At 39.9% G+C, this 20,379-nt stretch overlaps 1 protein-coding gene across 1 annotated transcript in view; it reads left to right on the top strand.

The window, feature by feature from the left end:
- slc38a6 (solute carrier family 38 member 6) overlaps positions 1–16,902 on the top strand; it is a 61,576-nt gene extending 44,674 nt beyond the window's left edge. Inside the window, exons 9-16 of the mRNA XM_055640318.1 lie at positions 1,358–1,420; positions 4,965–5,015; positions 7,679–7,758; positions 8,771–8,871; positions 8,966–9,090; positions 10,920–11,064; positions 11,899–11,993; positions 13,816–16,902. Coding sequence (XP_055496293.1) covers positions 1,358–1,420; positions 4,965–5,015; positions 7,679–7,758; positions 8,771–8,871; positions 8,966–9,090; positions 10,920–11,064; positions 11,899–11,993; positions 13,816–13,911 — 756 coding nt within the window. The 3' untranslated portion in view covers positions 13,912–16,902. The remainder of the gene's footprint in view (positions 1–1,357; positions 1,421–4,964; positions 5,016–7,678; positions 7,759–8,770; positions 8,872–8,965; positions 9,091–10,919; positions 11,065–11,898; positions 11,994–13,815) is intronic.
- The last annotated feature ends 3,477 nt before the right edge of the window (positions 16,903–20,379 follow it).

Raw genomic sequence — 20,379 nt, 5'->3', positions numbered from 1 at the left:
TCCAATCTTATTCACGTGGTTAACTAGAATTGTTTTCAGGTTTAGGAATTCCTGATGTTGATTATGACAACAGTCTATTTTTCAATGTGCATTTTGAGAGTGGCTTTCAATTTTGCAACTATAAAATATGGAGACACAGGATAATGGGGAAAAGTAGGATAATCTGACAGACTAGTATTGTCAGCAGATTGATGATATAGTTTGTTTGATGTCAATTGAGTTGAAAACATAGCCCAGAATATGTAAGAATGATTCCTAAATTCTGCTGTAAGATTGAAAACCTATTTTTTTCTTAGACTTTTTAAACTAATATAATTTGCATTTCTGTCATATTTTTGTGTTTTCAGAAGTGCTTTTATAAATAATATTCTTTTTAATCTACTTTTTCCCCCCCTGTATTTCTATGTTATTATCCACAGTCATGTTTTTTTCACCTAGGTTTATTGAAACATTGTGGCATTCATCTTTCTGGTGACGTCAGGTTTTTTACAGTCTAATTTGCTTGAAACAGCAACATACAAATCAGATCCTCCAAAATTAATTCCTAAAAGTATCTCAGTACAACTTAACATCACTGAGACTGGAAATGATCTACACTTTGACTATATTTGTGTAGAAAACCAAATCACCATGCAAAAATAATCTATTTTGCTGTTATTTCCAATTATCAGCATTGTAAGCATAGTATTTGAGTACAGAGGCCCCAATGCAGTCCTCAAAATACCATATTACAATAGGAGAAAAAATGGCAATTGTACCATTCAGCATAAAACAAACTGCTGAAGGATTCCAGCATCTGCAGTCGATTGAGTGTCCTCCATTCAGTACCCCGGTTTCACTTTATCTTAAACCACCTTCTCAGAAGGTACAAAAATAGGACAAACAAAACACTCTTTCCTGCTACGACTAAAATTTGAATAGTGAGTCTTGATGTAGGTGTAGATTTTTAATTCTTCTCGTCTCCTTCATTGGTATAATTTTTAATTTCTCCAGAGTAACTGGAATATTTGACCTAAAAAACTGAAAGCAATTGAGTCAAACTCCTGCTAGTGGTTCAATGGGTAAATGCACTGTTACTGAAACAAATGTTTCAAAGGTTTGAGGCTTTATCTCAGTCTGTAAGAACAGTCAGGAATTTGATAGTTAGTCTCTGGGTTCAGATTGTGGGGCAGTAGGCAGGTAAAACAATATGAATTCGACCCATGACTCGTATTCTGTTGGAAATACACGTTGTGTAAAATTCAGCTCAACAGTGACCCCTATCACTGAAAAACCTGGTCATTAGTTCTGGCTCTGCAAACAAATGGATTATAGTCAGTCAAATCTTGTCAACCGCACTTTCTACTTTCTTTTGTAGGTCGTAGTTAAAAAGTGGTACATTCCTTGCCCATTGTTCAATGGCACTGTAGGTTATGTTAAGGTAAGCTACTTTTGATGTTTCTCTGCTTATATATTCTGAGTGCATATAATGTGAATTGCTTAGATGGCACATCTTGGTCAATATGGACTATTGGGCAGAAGGACATGTTTCCGTGTTGGTGTGACTCCATGACTCTGTCTTCTGTATGCTTTCCAACTTATTGACATTCTTCCCATAGCTGGGTGACCAGAATGGCATACAGTACTCCACATGTGGTCTCAGCAACTACTTGTGCACCTACATCATGATATTCCACCTTTTGTAATTGATAGCCTTCCTAATGATTGTAAGCATGCTAAAGGCCTTCTTCCACCACACTTCCACTTGACTTGATTTCCTCTTTCGGGAAACCATACGCCTGTAAATCCAGTTGTCTCTGTCGTGCAACAATCTCCAGGGCTCTGCCATGCACAGCTCTGTCTAGCTCCCTTGAAAGCATTCAGGGAACCAGCCTCCACCGCCCTCTGAGGTAGAGAATTCCACAGACTCACAACTCTCTGAGTGAAAACGTTTTTCCTCATCTCCTTTCAAAATGGCTTACCCCTTTTTTTTTAACTGTGGCCCCTGGTTCTGGACTCTCCCAACATCGGGAACATGTTTCCTGCCTCTAGCGTGTCCAAACCCTTAATAACCTTATATGTTTCAATAAGATACCCTCTCATCCTTCTAAATTCCAGAGTGTACAAACACAGCCGCTCCATTCAATCAACATATGACAGTCCCGCCATCCCAGGAATTAACCTGGTGAACCTACGCTGCACTCCCTCAAAGCTCACCAGCCTATAGTTCCATGGCATGTCCTTGCTGCCATTGCTAAATAACAGTACAATATTAGCCATCCTCCAGTCTTCTGGAACTTCACCTGTAACTAAAGAAGATGTGTATATCTCTACAAGGTGCTCCTTACATGCTGTGCATAAAGTCCTGCTATCTCACTTTTGAAAGTCTCCACAGACTAGCTGACCTCTTACCTGCAAACAGACTCTCCTAATCGACCTCTGCAAGTTCCCACCTAATGCTTCTAAAATCCGCCGCCTCAACTTAGGGTGTTAACGTGTGCCAGACCTATCCTTCTCCTTAACTACTTTAAAATTATTAGAATTATTGTTACTGGTCCAAAATTCAAGAGATTCAAGAGACATTTATTGTCACATGCACCAATTGGTACAGTGAAATTTGGGGCCACCATACAGCCATACGAACGGGAGAACAACCTCAGCGGCTTGGACCTCCGAATTGGCCACTTCCTACCAGAGTCCACGGCTCCCAAAGTCCACAGGCCGCGCCGAGCGGAGACCCACGCTGGTGGCCCTCGGCAAAGGGCCCCAGGGCACCGCGATGTTGAAGTTGGCGTCGCCCGCGCTGGAAGCTGTACAAACCACAGCCCCGCGATGTTGTTGCAGCAGGCCCAGCACTCCGGAGCTTCAAACGGCGATCCCAGGTGAGGCATCGCCCGCTCCGCGATGTATCCAGCGCTGAGCGCCAATCCAGGTGGTAGGCCGCGAGGAGGGAGGCGAGGACACGACTCGGAGAATAGTCAAGTACTCGCCTGGAGGCGAGTGGGAGACGGTTTCCCCCTTAACCTGCCCCCCCTGCCCCACATAGAAAAACTAAAGAAACCTCCTCAACATACTTTTAAACAACTAAAAAATACAAAAAGATGGAAACCATGGATAGATTGTAGGCAGAGGCATGCGGTGCCCCTAGTGGCCAGCTCCTAAATGACACTTCAGTCACTTTTCCTACCTCATTCCCTAGGACATGATCCAGTGTTGTGCTGCCTCTAGTAGGGCCCTGTATAGATTGATCAAGGAAGCTTTCTTGGACCCATCTAACACATTTAAGAATAAGGGGTAGGCCATTTAGGACTGAGATGAGGAAAAACCTTTTCACCCAGAGAGTTGTGAATCTGTGGAATTCCCTGCCACAGAAGGCAGCGGAGGCCAATTCACTGGATGTTTTTAAGGGAGCGTTAGATTTAGCTCTTAGAGCTAATGGAATCAAGGGATATGGGAAAAAAAAAAAAACAGGAGCTGGGTACTGATTTTGGATTATCAGCCATGATCATATTGAATGGCGGTTCTGGCTTGAAGGGCCAAATGGCCTACACCTGCAATTGTCATCTATGTTTCTATTCTACCTCTTCTAAGCTCTCTACCCTATGGGTGGCCCAGTTAATATTAGGGAAGTTGAAGCCTCTCACTCGTACTACTATATTATTTTTATAGCTACCTGTAGTCTCATCTGCTCCTCTAATTCATGCTGACTATTGGGAGGCCAATAATACAGTCCCATCAAAGTGATCATTCCCTTCCTGTTTCTAGGAATTATACCCATTAAACCTCACTGGACGATCCCCAAGAATATCCTCTCTGTGCTTTGTATAAATGGAATGCTTGGGCTTGGCATCTGTTCAAATGTCCAGGCTTGTTTACTTCTTCCATACATTGACATGACCATTAACTGTCATTGGCTAAATAGGATTAACATCAGTCTGCACCTAATCTGCACATTATTGACTCTTGATGGGAAATGTATGATGTCAGGATCCAATTTGACTGTGATTATTGTCACCATTACATAGGGTTTCACTGTATAACTCCTAGAATCCAACTGTGATTTATTGCATGTAGTTAGACATGATGGGAGGGGAGTAGAGTAAACCCTTGTTTTAACGGATCACTTTATAATGGATTTTGGTTATAGTGGACAGACCTGGCGACTCCACCCCCAACTCGCACTGCCTTCCCGCCACTTACACCCCAGGTCGCAAGTTGCACCATCGAGCCATTCATGCACTGCATGGTCCGGTTGATGCGGCTGTTGTTGCGGCTCATGCCGTGGCCCATGGGGACAGTGGTTTCTTCGGACCGCTGCCAGCGACAGGACGAGCTTGGTCACTGTGGGGTTCCCTCCCCTCTCGCTGCTGCTTCCTCTGTCCGCCGTCGCTGTGTCCCCTCAGCCTCTCTTTGTATTTTCTCACCGCCCCCACCCTTCACCGCCTCCTCCTCCTGTTGGCATACTCCACCTTGGAAGCTGTCAGCAGACTGTGGCCTGCGTCTACAACGTGAGCCGCAACAGAAGCCAGTGAAGAACTGCTCGCTGGTGCAGACCAGCGGCATTGGGTTTTAAGATGAACCGACACAAAGTGCTGATGTATCTCAGCAGACTGAACCAGTCTGAAGAAGAGTCCCAATGTCACCTGTCCATTTCCTCTAGAGATGCTGTTTGTCCTGCTGAGTTAATCCAACAATTTGTCCTTTTGCAAATTAACCATTATCTGCAGTTCCTTATTTCAACCATGTACAATGATTGTAGTGGACAATCGGCAATAGTGGACACCATTCTCCTCACTATGGTCCATTATAATGAGGATATACTGTATATGTGCTTTTTCCTTGTGTTAATGATTATGTCTTCAATCAAAGTGGAAAATACGTCCTTGTGGTCGTATGCAACTAGATAACGTTGACTGTGAACAACTAAACAGATAAGTGTTGTGGGGTCTTGACAAAATACAAAATGACTTGTGTCTCTTATTTAGAACATCAGTTCCGATGAGTGTACACCAAAGTTTCTGCAAATTTCATATAAGGTTTGTAATCTTTCTCGCTGTACGCATAGAGCCTATACAATTGCGGAGCACCTCGCTGGTTATACATGTTGTACACCTGTTTAGTTTGTCTCCCAGTAGGGTTCACGTATTACATCGAACAATCTTTGTTCACCTCAAACTATTTATGGTAGCTTTTACTGAGGCAATGTCTTTATTATCTATAGTGCAAAATCTGAAAAGATGTAATGATATTTTCTGACACAGAAAGCTAGAGATTTGACTTAAAATGAGATGTACTGTGGCCAATTGCTATGAATGAAGTGATCCATCCCTAATCTAGTTTGAGTGATGATTTATTTGTTCAATGACAACAGTGATCTGAATGGAATGTTCCAAGAATGTTTGAATGTCATAATGACTGAAAATATGGAGTTTGTAATGTCTGTATGGAGTTTGTACGTTCTCACCGTGACCTACGTAGGTTTTCTCCGATATCTTCGGTTTCCACCACACTCCAAAGACGTAGGTTAATTGGCTTGGTACATGTAAAAATTGACCCCAATGGGTGTAGGATAGTGTTAATGTGCAGGGATCGCTGGTCTGCGCAGACCCAATGGGCCGAAGGGCTTGTTTTTGAGCTGCATCTCTAAACTAAGTTAAACTAATGTATCGTTATTTTTGTATTAAACAATTGCCAATTTTTTTTTTTTTAAACAGATGGCGACCACACTCCTGATCTCCATCTGTTAGTTTGTAATAAGATAATTAGCAATTGTTTAATACATAAATAATTATGCATTTTTCGTGGTGGCTTCCCACCCTTATTTTAGACCCATACTTGATAGTTGATATTCACTCTGGTTCGCCACTTTGTTAATGTCCAAATTAAATATTACCGCTTCAAATAATGATCACATGGTTAATGGGAAATCAAATTCCTAATCGCACATTTTAAACGTTTTACACATGATAGCTCATTTGAGCCACATTCTTCCAAAGAAAATGGCGATTTCCTTCATGGTTCCAACTGATTTAGAGACCAAAACTAGAAAGCAAGTTCCTTTTGCAAGTTCCAATTGTCTTAAATGTCTAGCAAGTTATATATTGGCACCCTTCAAATAAATTGCATTCTACATTTTTAGGAAAACCTACTTCCATCCGATGTATATGAACATGTTAGGGATACGATTTATCCGGGTTTACACAGGCATCTGAGGTTTTTTATCACTGATTCTAAAGTTGCTCTAATCCTTTTTCAATACTGTAAGAATTTCTAGGTGAGTTGTCTGGCATTAGAACAAACTTTATTTAAAATGGTCAGGATGATCCCTATTGGATGACGCCCCATTTTATTTGAGGTGTTTTGAATTCAATATGATTTTAGTTGGGATGACACAACATCTCCACTCAGTAAATAGTTTTTGAATTGTATTGAATTTTGAATTCTCCAGCATTTTCTGATTTTAGTACGTCCAGACATAGAACTAATGTCAGTGATGACACTGTGATTTTGGTGGAAATTTGACCTGTGTAAAATTCTGATCCCCGAGTTGTGAGTGGGACAGGAAACCAACGCAATGGGTGCTCAATGGAAGATGGGCAGCCAAGCCCAGTACACTATAAAGTTTGGGTTGTAGACGATACAAAGACGTAAATAGGAAATCAGTAGATTGGTTGAGGCAGGACCAAAGACAAATCTTGTCAGGGAAATGTTTTTTTTATTGCTGTGACAAAAGAGTTTGTTCTGTGCTAATTGGTTCAGAGTCCTATTCATCCAGTTTTCCTCTGCTTGCTGAAATTATTCCGGTTTCTGGTCCAGCAATGTCGACGTTCTCAAAATTCTCAACATCTCTACAGCCTTGCCTCTTCCTGTTTCTATAAGCACCTCCGGCCATGCAACCTTTTAAATTTCTGTGCTCCTCCAGCTTTGGTGTTTACATCCCTGATCATTCTTCCGCTGAATAGGCCTTCCCTCTCCAGAAATTCTCCAATCTTATAGCAGTATTTAAGATTATAAGAGGTGCAGATAAGATGGATAGTCGATTATTTTTCCATGGAAGGGGTACCAGAAACAAGAGGACAAAGCTTTGAGGTGAAAAGTAATTTTATAAAGAGATCTAAGGATGAGGCTTTCTTTTAAACAGAATGTTCGATATATAGAAACGCTGCCATAAGCAGTGTTGAAATCTCATACAGTTACTATATTTTCAGAGGCATTTAGGTGGAGATTTAAATAGGCAAGGCTTAATGTAAGCAAATGGAATTAGTATAGATGGGTAAATAGATTGGCATGGGCATGTTAGGTGAAAGTTGAACGCTGATTCTAGGACATTATCTCGTACCTTTTTAAAGAATTTCCTAACGTCTACCAGATTAACCATGCCGTTATTCTCTCCTAGTATTTTGTGGGTCTAGTTTTCGTCGATTAACTCTCCTCCTATAAGGTCCTTTGGTAAATTTTACTTTAAAATTGTAACTTGTAACAAAATTCCTGTTACAACAAATAGGACTTATATTTGCAAGGATCTGCAAATAAATGATTTCTGAACCAGAAACTCTTCACAAAATTATAAGCTGCCAGGTTGTCATAAGATATTTAGATGGGGATGGGGTTAACAGCGCATGTATGGCTCTCCAGCATGTGTTGATTTGGCTGGAGGAGATCCATTGTGATGTTTTAACATGTCCATCTTTCTTTGCAGAGTGCTTATGCAATTCCAACCATGGCATTTTCATTTCTGTGTCACACATCTGTGTTGCCCATTTACTGTGAACTCCAAAGGTGAGTAGAGGAAAGGGTCTGCTAAATTCCAATGGTGGATCTTGACCCTACTGATTGACTAAATATTCAATTTTATTGAATGCGCGTCTGACATTCGGCAAAAATGTATTTGCCTGAATTATAAATTTGGCTTTTCTCAAAATATTCCACGACAGTCCATTTGCCATTCTTTTCCTTCGATAATGGAATCGCTCCCTCAGCTTTATCAATTACTTTTCAGAGGCACATTTATGACCCAGAATAGATCATACTTGCTGACTCACTGGTGTCTCTTCAGTATCATTATGGTTGGAAAAGTAAATTATACTCAAGGACACAAAGTGCTGGAGTAACTCAGCGTGTCAATAGTATCTCTAGAGAGCATGGATAGGTGATGTTTTGGGTCGGGACCCAAAACGTCACAATACGATACAATACAACAGAACTTGACGATAGAACACCTATCCATGTTCTCCAGAGATGCTGCAGACATGCTCAGTTACTCCATCACTTTGTCTTTTTTCATATAAATTACAGTTTGGGATATTATTAAAGCTTTATTTTTGACTTTATTTCAGACACAGGTCCATATACACATCAAACAGTACAAAGAATTACAAAGATACATTAAGAAATTGCATATCAGCCTAAAATATATATAAGCTATTGCACCAATGCCATCTTAGCCTAGAAGTTAATCTATAGCAGCTTTTCAGAGGGCTGACTAAGGCTTCAATTATGTGGTTCTCTGACTTGTCCAGGCGACACATAAAACTAAACATCAACTGTCTTAAGAGTGCCTTATAGGTTGATACTTTTTACTTGAATGTTTTACTTGAATGTTTTAGTTCGTAAATATTAATGTTATATTATAAATATTAATATTAATTTAGTATAGCTTTTAAAATGCCATTTACATTTTGGTTCTTCTTAGGCTATAGTGACTGCTGTGATGGGAGCCTAATGTGTACATTCATTTCATAATGAGCCTAATGTGTACATTCATTTCAATGTCTATTGACTTTTTTTCTAGGCCTTCAAAAAGCAAGATGCAAAAAGTAGTTAACATTGGAATAACTCTGAGTTTCTCAGTCTACATGCTGTCAGCCTTGTTTGGTTACCTAACCTTTTACGGTGTGTTAAGTATTAATTCAATCTCCAAACACTTTCGATAAACCTTCATAATTGTTTAATCTTTTTTTGTTTTGAACTTTGTTTTCTCTTTCAGGCAAAGTGGACTCTCAGTTACTGCATACCTACAGTCAGTATCTGCAACATGACACTATCATCATGTCTGTTAGATTATGCTTGCTCTTCTCTGTGCTCCTGACGGTACCTCTACTGAATTTTCCGGTGAGTTTTGAGAACAATTGTGCCTTTATGTATCATTTCGATTTCTCGTGTCATTTGAAACGACTTGCAGTCTTTCAAAACTATGTTGGAATTAAAATCTGCATCACTACATGGATTTTGCCATTTAAAAATTCTCATTTACCCTAGAGCCATTTTCAAGTTCAAGTTACATTTATTATCACATGCACCAATTGGTATAGTGAGAGTTGAATGACCATACAGCCATACAAATAAAAAGAACACAATACACGATAGAAAATTGACATGAAGCGGAAATTTGACATGAATCAATATTTACAACTGTGAGGGAAGGCAATAAAGTTCAGTCACCTTCCTCTTTGTTCACCCGTGGTCGGGGCCCTTTGAGTCCTCCACAGTCGCCACAACGGCAGCCCGATGTTTCAGGCCCTCGCGCCAGGATGATCGAAGCTCCGGCGTCGGAACGGAAGAACACATGCGGCAGCTTGGAGTTTCAGAATCGGCCACTTCCTACCAGAGACCACGGCTCCCAAAGTCCACAGGCCGAGTCGGGCAGAGATTCAACGCTGATGATCCTCGGCAAAAGATCCCAGACTCCGCAATGTTAAAGTCAGCGCCGCCCGCAATCAACCACAGTTCCACGGTGTAAAAGCAGCTAGCCCAGCACTCCGGTGCTCCGCACGGCAATCCCCGGTAAGGCATCACCAGCTCCGCGATGGAATCCAGTGCTGCGCCGCTGCTGAAGCTCTGGCCGGTCTCCGGCAGGAGAGGCCACGCCAATCCAGTTGGTAGGCCGCGAGGAGGGGGCGAAGATGCGACTCGGAGAAAAGACGCATCCTCGACCAGGAAATGACACGGAAGATGGTTTCTCCCTTTCCCCCACCCCCCCACATGAAAAAGACTAATAAACCTCCAAAGCCATACTTTTGCCACTGAAAATAACAAATAGAATGAAATGACAGACAAACTGTTGGCGAGGCTGACACGCGCGGCTCCTCCCGATTACATTTTTGCACCTTCACAATGTTAATGGCGTACTGCACCCTTCCAAGACTTGTTCCAATCCTCTGCATATCTTTCTCATCCATATCTTTGTGCTTGATTGTACATATCTACCCATGAAACAACATTTTGTACTAATAGATTTTGTAAGATGTGATTTTTCTTTCTTTTGGTCGCTAGACGTATTGATGTTTTGTCCAGTCGCTGGGATGGAACTTTGATTCTGAGTAAAGCCAATGACCACCTATTTGGAGAGTGTAAGAAGGAACTGCAGATGCTGGTTTACACCGAAGATAGTCACTAAATGCTGAAGTAACTCAGCTGGTTAGGCAGCATCTCTGCAGAAAAGGAATAGGTGATTTATTGGGTCTCGACCCAATGTATTGGATCTCGAGATTACAGACCTCATGGAGAAGTTCACTGGTACAACTCAAAATAGTTTCCGTAGGGACTGAAAATCCATAATAAAAGTGAAAAAATTAAAATCGCAATAAATACCAAATAAGGAGCTTTTGAGAAAAAATAACATTTATAAATGGCATTGTTACCTTAAATTCCAGTGGGAAGTGAAGCAAAAAATAAAAATTCTAAAGTATTAAGATTGTGTTGAACAGTTAATACACTGGCTTGCAACCTTATCAAATTGAAAGAATCATCTTTAGGAATGGTTTATATTCTGATATTGTTGTCAACCTGAGAAAAAAATGTTCTTGCACATGAAATTGTTATGTCTTGAATCAAGAGCCAATATCAAACAAACTTCAAAAGAAAATATCTATCCTACTATTTGACTGCAGGGAGAAGTATTTGTTTATCTTTTATTTATTTTGACATTCATTTATTTGCAGGCAAGGAAATCCTTAACGCTGTTGTGCTTTTCTAACCTCCGCTTCTCGTGGTTCCGTCATATCATTGTCACTCTTGGTATTCAGTTACTGATTGTGCTGCTGGCTATGTACGTTTCAAGTATACAAAATATCTTTGGCGTGGTTGGTAAGTTAATTCATTAATTGATCTTTAATCAAAATTGAAATAAAGTGCCATTGTACTATCCTAAATATAGAATTGAAGGGGGATGCAAACCTAACAAGCTTTCAAAGGATTGAACTGAGTCTTTAGCATCAATGATCAATTTATCGTCTATACTTAATGAAATATAACACAGAAAACATTTTGGTGAAAGGGCTTTGTTGGGGCACCTGTGATTTTTAAGTGTGTGAATGATAAGTACCAGGGACAGTGGAACATGTAGAAATTTTTTTAGGGAAGTATGGTCTGCACTATGCTCCTATCTCACCCTGGTTGTGAGGAACTGTTGAAAGATTTGCCGTCAAGCTAACAGCCATAAAAGCTAAAGACTGCAATTTCCTGGTTTTATGATTACTAAGTTTCCTTTTACGTTCCAATGTTGAGCATTATCCAACTGAAACTTCCACGTTTAAAGTAAAACTGGCAGCAGGGAGTTTGAGGAATCACCACGTTTACTGTGTTTTGCTTGGCCCGCGTTAAGTAAAGTCTTGAGTCTTTTTGGTCGTATAATGCACCTTGATGTGTTGTAGCAATTAGGGTGAACATATGAGGACAAAATGAGAGTTATGGTGTTAAGGTTAGACTGAGCTGTGTGAAGGAGGATTTTGTGTAGAATGTTGACATGAAACAGACAGGCTAGATAGTCTATATGTGTGCCATCAATAGACCATTTAAAAATTCAACTTGCACATTTTCTTTTCCTTTTGGTAACTTTTTTTTAAGTTCCAAGGTTGGTCCTTTTACTTTTGTGTAAACTGTAACGCTTTAAAGTCTGAAATCCTTTCTCCGTTTCCTAAGGTTCAACTACCTCATCTGCTTTATTATTTATCTACCCTGGACTCTTTTACTTACAAATAAGCAGAGAACCGTTAAAATCCTTAAAGAAGCTTGGGGTGAGTTTTGCAGTAAAACTACAGCTGGCTTTCAGTTACCTTGGCTGTCATTAATCTTAACACTTTAATAACTTAGTTGTAAATCACTCTTCCTCCATCGGTAGAATGGAGTGAGGATAATTTGTCAAAATGCTGTCTGTATCCTCGAATGTCACTTCATTAATTTAAAAATGTTTTCGATCTTTAACCAGTCGTATAACGGTTCTCTCTTGTCACAGCCACTTGCTCCTTTTCAGAATAAATGGACGTGGTCAGAATCAGCCAGATTATCTCACTTAGTTGATTGCCATGTTTGCCTACATAGCTCATGTTCCCTAAGTACCAAAACACGAATAACAGATTGAAACCAGCATCGCCATGTGGAATGCTTTAAAGACACTTGCCCTTTCAATCTGTTACTTCATTCTCCTTCCCATCATTTCCACCAGTTAACTGAGTAACAGTCGCAGTGTGAGAGAAGTGATATTAAACAGTACCATCTCTCTCCTGCCAGTATATAGAAAGGCGGTGGTACATCTCCTGAAGCAGAGGGTGTCAGTTTTCTCCAAAACTCAGAGTGACACCACGCAGATGTGTAGGAAAGAACTGCAGGTGCTTGTTTAAATTGAAGGTAGACACAAAATGGTGGAGTAACTCAGCGGGATAGGCAGCCCCTCGAGAGAAGGAATGGGTGATGTTTCGGGTCGAAACCCTTCTACTGGAGATGCTGCCTGTCCCGCTGAGTTATTCCAGCTTTTTGTGTCTCCCACACAGGTGTGTACTGTTATGTTCAATTTCAAACAAAACTGGTATACAAGCAAATTTTCATTACTGATGAAACTGTGCTGGCTAAGGTTCGGATGGTAGATACCATATTATGCAACAACAATTTTAAATGCACTCATCTGAAACTCCTTTCTACACTTAGTAAAAATCCACATAAATCAACAGTCAGATGAGCCGGAGCATCCCACACCCAGTCTGTAGCCTAAATGACAATAAATATTGTATTGTATTGTATATACCACATGCCCAGAAGTTCTACTTGCAGATGTGGACAGCTGAATGAATTAACCCTATGTATCCAACAGCTCAAGTAGGCTCCAAGTGGTGAGTGGGCCCAGGACCACAAATCCATCAGGCCTGCCTAGGAATGCCAGGGTAATCTATGTCTACAGCTACTAAAGACTTCCACTTTAGTTTTTAAAAGTCAAATAAAATTTGTTTAAAAGTTAGAAAAAAATTTAAACTCCATATTCACAGAACTTAAAAATTCTTGATTAGTTCTTGATTAGTATGGGTGTCGGAGGTTATGGGGAGAAGTCGGGAGAATTGGGTTAGGAGGGAGAGATAGATCAGCCATGATTGTATGGTGGAGTTGATTAGATGGACCGAATGGCCTAATTCTACTACTATCACATGATCTTATGATTAAAATATAGTAAAACAACTTCCATGCTTTTTCCACTGGGGTAGGTGATCTATTTTGCATACATGGGTAATAGTCCAAAAGCTATTCCTTATTGGCATGTGATTTTTGAACATTGTCCAGCATATCACCGTTTTGTACAGGGCTGGATGGTGACTTAGGTGATGGAATGGACAATCAGATGTAAACAAGGCCCAGATGGTCCTTCCCTTTAGAATCACCCACTATCGGGCAGGATGCTTTGGCTCAATGAATTCAAACTAGTACTTGGTGGTACACTGGTATTCAACCAATTCCTAGACTACTGAATCAAAAGTAAAAACTAAACCGAGACATGAAACAGAAACACAGTTTGGACTGTATTATGTTTAGATTATTTTATGCTATAAGCTTTTTTTTTTTTTGTCTTGACAGGCACTTGGATTAGTAATTCTAGGCATTTTGATGGGTGTCGTTAGTTTGGTCCTTATCATTTTAAACTGGATTCATAGCACTGCAACTGTGCTGTAATCAACATAAGTTTACAAGTTCCCAGGGAATCATCACAGTTGAGCTGTAAATACACGATTGCAACAGCCATATACTCATTCCAGATCCACTGGCATCACTCTTGCACCAGGCAGAAAAGATTAAAAACTGGATCAGAGCTTCCAAATCTCGTAGTGGAAACATGAACAATAATGGTGACCAGGACCAAGAGTAAGATTAGTGATCCTTTGCTTTACTCTGTGCCTTTAGCATGTCTTTGTTCTCATTTGGGAAGCAGGGGACGTTATCTGACTTAAAACCACAATGGCATAGAGCAATTTCTTTCACAAGGAAAATCAGTATATAACTTTAAGAATACTTCTGTGATGGGTGCAATGTTTTGTGATCTATATTGAGTTGCAATAGAAGCTATGCTGCCAAGTTTATTTCAAGGTATATTATTTTCAAATAATTGTCTCAAACAGCCTTTTTAAAATATAATAAATGTGTATTAATTAAGTTATTTTTAGTTTACATGGATTAATACTTAACGTATGTTCATGGGTGGAAATCAAGGAAAACAATTGGAGATTGTGGGTCAAATGTTAGCCTAATCTAATACATTGTCAAATATCTGTTGTACATTACCTGTTGTGTATCTGTTGTAATGATTTCAACTTCACTGATTTTTATATTTTGAATTGTAAACCTGTGTTAAAGGAAATGCTGTATTTATTAACTCATTGAATTTGTGGGATACAGAAAGTTTCGAATAGTTGAGCACAAACATTGGATTATTCTTTCTCATATTTACTATTATAAATTATTTTTGTATCGATAGCTTTGAATATTTTACATTGATTATTTAAAGTGCTGGTGTCTTTCTTAATGTTGATAATATTGTTGAATAATTGGGATTACTTGTATAATTTTGTTTGCACTTCATTCAAAAAGAAATAATGGGACAATCTATGTGTAGATGTTTTACACTGGAAAGTGGGTGATTAAGTCCAGATTTTTGTGTGTATGTTATCTGCATAATTATCATTGTTAATGTTTTTCAAGTTATTTTGGATTGACATTTTACACTTGGGTTTTTTGCTAGCTATTTCTTACCACAATTGTATGTTGTTTATGCATTCTAACAGGTTAAGTTATGCAAGCAAAACCTGGCAGACAAGGTGCATTAATATTTATCTACCTCGGTCCACAGTTTGAGTAATATCTTACAATTTATGTTTTATTCCATGCTTGTTGTATTAAATATTTACGACAATAAAAGGGTGTAGCTCACAATTTGAAACGTGCAAAATTAGAAAACCCGTGGAAGAAGATCTAAACAATGACATTTCCGGGAAATGGAATGATTCATTGCCTCCGTGTTTAAAATGATATAAAATCTAAATTGCTTGTGATCCTAATTATCTCCATAGTAGTCGAATCATAAATGGTTGCTTTGATGGCATAATGAATCCTCTTCAATGGTAACGGCATCCAACAAAATGCTAATGCACTCGTGATATTGAAACTTCTTGGAGTTTTTTTATCTGATCTGTTTACAGCTTCATAATATGATAACACAAGAACAAAAAAAAGAATTGTCTTCGGAATTAAATGAATCGTGCTTATCGTGAAATTTTGCATTGATGCAATATTTTCAAATTAATTTTTAAAAAGTAAACAATGGTCATATTTTTTTCTTTGTAGTTACTGTGATATTGTATATTTTTGAAATTATGGCCATCGATATATATATATTTCCAGAATTTGCACGAGGAATATCTAAGCTGCATATTCAAAATTTACCAGAAAAGTTCACATTTTGCACAATCTTCTAATTAATACTCTACAAAATAAAATCATTAGGAGTAGGAGTAGGAGTAGGAGTAGGAGTAGGAGTAGGAGTAGTAGTAGTAGTTGTACCCTAAAACTTTGTCCTGAAATGTAACAATCCTGTTCAAGGCACTTTCTCTATTCTGTCAGCAAACTATGCAAACTGTCAGCTGTCCTTTATAGGGCTGCAGCTTACTTTTGCTAAGTGTATTGTTCAACTTTTTTTTTCAACGAAGGGCTATCTGTAAGTGTGTGAAAGTTGACATTCAGCTGTACATTTTCATGAATGAAAGTGATTTCTGGAAAGTAGGGGTCAAACAACTGAATTGCTGTAACATTAATAATGCCTGCAATTCTCTAGTCTCTGTTGTGTGGACTGTTTCCTTCATTGGCAATTTCCATAGGGAACAGCTCGATCCAAGATTCCAATTAAAAGAAAAGAAAACAATCTCCATTTTTCACATGCCCTCTGTAAAACATTAAGAGAATTATGCTTTATGGACAACTTTTCAAAGATGATAGCCAATATTGAACATTAGCTTTTTATCTCAAATGGGTTCAGATTGTGAATCTTGATAAGTTTCTGTGGTAGTCATTGTAGCTTAACCAAAATTTCAAAACTTCTTTATATTCACCCAAGTTGAATGTCTGACTATTGTGACAAATTATTTGCTTCGTTGAGCACTGCTATGAACTGTCTTCCATGGGCAATTTGATCTATCCCAGTTTTATTTATTTGCCATTGAATAACTTCATATTTGTAATGTCAGCCTTTCAAAAAAAAAAATGACAGCTGGGAAGCCTTTGCCAGCTGTCAAATTAATTCTGGATGCAGTGTTTGCTATTTATGTCACAAAGCCCTCACCACATTTTGGTGTCTCACACTTGGCCTCACTGATCAGGAACTAGATTTGCACCAAGTTGCTGCCACATGCAGAGAGCTGCTAGAACGGGGGTTCCCATCTTCTACTATAGATGAGGCTCTCACCAGGGTCTCCACTGTATCCCGCAGCTCTGCTCTCACTCCCCATTCCCCTATTCGTAACAAGGACAGAAACCCCCTTGTCCTCATCTTCCACCCTACCAGCCGTCACATACAACATATAATCCTCCAACATTTTTGCCACCTCCAACGGGATCCCACCACCGGGCACATCTTTCCATCTCCTCCCCTTTCTGCTTTCCGCAGAGACTGTTCCCTCCGTAACTCCTTGGTGAATTCGTCCCATCCCACCCAAACCCACCCCCTCCCCTGGTACCTGCGTTTGCAACTGCAGGAAATGTTACACTTGTCGCTTTACCTCCCCCCTCGACTCCACACAAGGCCCCAAGAAGTCTTTCCAGGTGAGGCAGAGGTTCACCTGCACCTCCTCCAAATTCATCTACTGCAACCGCTGTTCCAGGTGTCAACTGCTCTACATCGGTGAGACGAAGAGCAGGCTTGGCGATCGCTTCGCCCAACACCTCTGCTCAGTTCGTAATAACCAACCTGATCTCCCGGTGGCTCAGCTCTTCAACTCCCCCTCCCATTCCGAATCCGACCTTTCTGTCCTGGGCCTCCTCCATGGCCAGAGTGAATCCCACCGCAAATTGGAGGAGCAGCACCTGATATTTTGCTTGGGTAGTTTACACCCCAGCGGTATGAACATTGACTCCACCAATTTCAGGTAGTCCTTGCTTTCTCCCTCCTTCCCCTCCCCTTCCCAGCTCTCCCACAGACTACTGTCTCTGCCTCTTCCTTTCTTATTTCCCCCCCCCCCCCCCCCCCCCCCCCCGACATCAGTCTGAAGAAGGGTCTCGACCCAAAACGTCGTCTATTCCTTTGCTCCATAGATGCTGCCTCACCCGCTGAGTTTCTCCAGCTTTTTAGCCATTGCGAGAGCAGGAAGCTCACTTCTCATAGTGGCAGTCAGCACTCAGTCATCTTGCCGTGGCAACTGAACAGTACAGACCACCTCTCGCACTATCACAAGCTTGTTTCTAATGCATTTTTGCACTAATGTCTTTGTCAGCACTAATCATTTTGTCAGCATCTTGTAGAATTCTTTTGAATTTATAGAAATTTGTTTAAATTATGGTTTTGTACATTGCCTTGAGTCTGCACGTACGATTTTCATTTTACTAGAATTAATAGCTTTAAGGTCAATTTATATGCATTCTTTTCACAGTGCCTCAATTAGATTTTAGATATACTAGTTTAGTCCATCTTTAATCCTCTAGTTTTGACATTTCCATCCTGGGAAAAGTTTCTCATTGTTAACCCCATCCCTGCCTCTTTATTATCTTTCACTGTCTCTGACCAAGTACTTTTGAGCATCCATTGTAATTCCATAGTGTAATAATGCAGGTAACACAAAAACATTATGCGGTAGCAAATTGCCATAGATGGCTATAGAATGAACAGATTTTGTTTTTTGCCTGATAATTAAGTGGTGATATGCTAGCATGAAATGAGAGGGAAAAGACTTTTGTGCTGCTTTTGTGGAATAATCCTGTGGAATTATATGGACTTGAACAGAACGACTGGGGCTTGTAACCTCTATTTAGAATTTGCTCACTCACCAATAGATGCCATTGTGCTCATAACACAATTGATTTGAATGTATCAATATTACATGCAGACATTTTTTTTGCATTAAATATTTGATTTTCTCCACTAACAGTGGAAAGAGATATTGACTGTATTTCATCCATTTCCTGCATCTTTGCTTTCACCCCTTTGCCTGATAGAGTTTTCCTTGTCTAACCTTCCACCCACCAGCATTGAACAGATCATGCTTTTCTATCAGCTCCAACAAGATTCCACTACCAAACCAATATCCCCCTCACATTTTAAGCACGTTGAGTGGATTGCTCCCTTTGCAATCATTCGTTCACTCTTCTGGCACTGTTTACTATATCTCACCAGGTGGTACTTTCCCATGCAACTCCAAGATGTGCAACACTTCTTCCCTTCCTACCACCAAGGGACCTAAGCAGTCCTTCCAGGTCAAGCAACAATTCACTTGCATTCCTCTAATGGAGTGCATTGTGAAGTGGGCACATGTGCGGGGCTTTTCCAGAGTGTGCGCATGTGCGGGGTTTTTCTGACGGGAAAGGCCTGCGGAATCAGCCATGTTTGCCAGACGTTTCTGAGTTTATGTATTGCAGAAATTAGTTGCTTAAAGCTTAAATAAAGTGAGGTAAATTACGAGTAGTGTAAAAGTTTCATTTACCTCACACCAAATTAAGCAACTCATTTCTGTAATAACATAAACAAAAAATTTGTGATTTAGCAGTATCAACAATATTAAATCAAGGAGGACGACCTGCGGCTTTCATGTCTCGTACTCTCCAAGGTAGTGAATTGCACTACCCAGCTGTCGAAAAGGAAGCAATTATTGAAGCAGTGAGAAAATTGAGTCGTTTCCTTGCTCGCCAGCACTTCACTTTGATTACAGATCAGCGTTCAGTAGCTTTTATGCTGGATAATCGGAATCGAACGAAGGTTAAAAACAGTAAAATTCATGAATGGAGAATTGAATTATCTTCATATAGTTATTCAATTGAGTACAGCCCTGGTAAGGATAATGTTACTCCGGATACATTAACTCGAGCACTTGTGCCTCTGTTCATTCTTCTGCACTCACTGATCTTCACAATGGGCTGTGTCATCCTGGAGTCACTCGTTTGTTACACTATATTCGTTCCAAAAAATTACCTTTCTCTACAGAAGATGTGAAAATAAGGTGTGTTTCATGTAGAATCTGTGCTGAATTAAAACCAAAGTTCTTCCATCCTTGATCAAAGCTACTCAACCTATGGAACGTTTGAGTATTAACTTCACCATTGCCTTTACCATTCTCCTCTCGAAATGTCTATATACTTACTTTAGTTGATGAATATTCAAGGTTTCCATTTGCCTTCCCTTGTCCAAAAATATCAGCTGCTACGGTTATCAAATGTTTAGATCGACTGTTTTCATTCTGTGGATTTCCAAGTTACATACATTCTGATAGGGGCACCTCATTCGTCAAAAGATTTAAAAGACTTCCTTTCGAATAGAGGAATTGCAACAAGTAAAACAACACCATATCATCCTATTGGAAATGGTCAGGTTGAGAGGTATAACGGAATCATTTGGAAAGCAGTGAAACTGGCTTTAAAGTCAAATGACATATCAGATCAGCAGTGGGAATGTGTTCCACCAGATGCATTACACTCCCATCAGATCTCAACTGTCAACTGCTACCAATACTACTCCACACGAGTGGTTCTTTAACTTCAAACGCCGTTCTTCTAGTGGTACTTCTCTGCCATCATGGTTGACTAGCCCTGGGCCCGTGTTGCTTTGTCGGCATGTCCAATCAAATAAGAATGAACCTTTTGTTGATGAAGTTGAACTGACTGATGTTAACCCTTCTTATGCAACTATCAAGTATCGGGATGGACGTCAGTCAACTGTCTCACTTCGTGACCTTGCACCATGTCCGCCTTCTCCATCAGCTCCGTCACTCCTTGATAACATTAATTGAGAACTTCCTCCAACACTCCCATCACCCACTATGGAAACTTCTATAAGAAATTTAAAAATTGCAGATCTAAATAACAAAATGAGTGAAGTTGATCACCAAGCAATGCATGTACCATCAGCTATTGAAACACCATTATCTCCTGAAGCTCCAGTGCTGCGACAGT

Source organism: Leucoraja erinacea, chromosome 9 (assembly GCF_028641065.1).
Source record: "Leucoraja erinacea ecotype New England chromosome 9, Leri_hhj_1, whole genome shotgun sequence".
Lineage (NCBI taxonomy): Eukaryota > Metazoa > Chordata > Chondrichthyes > Rajiformes > Rajidae > Leucoraja > Leucoraja erinaceus.
The sequence above is the reverse complement of the archived record's forward strand: the minus strand, read 5'-3'. Positions and strand labels throughout refer to the sequence as shown.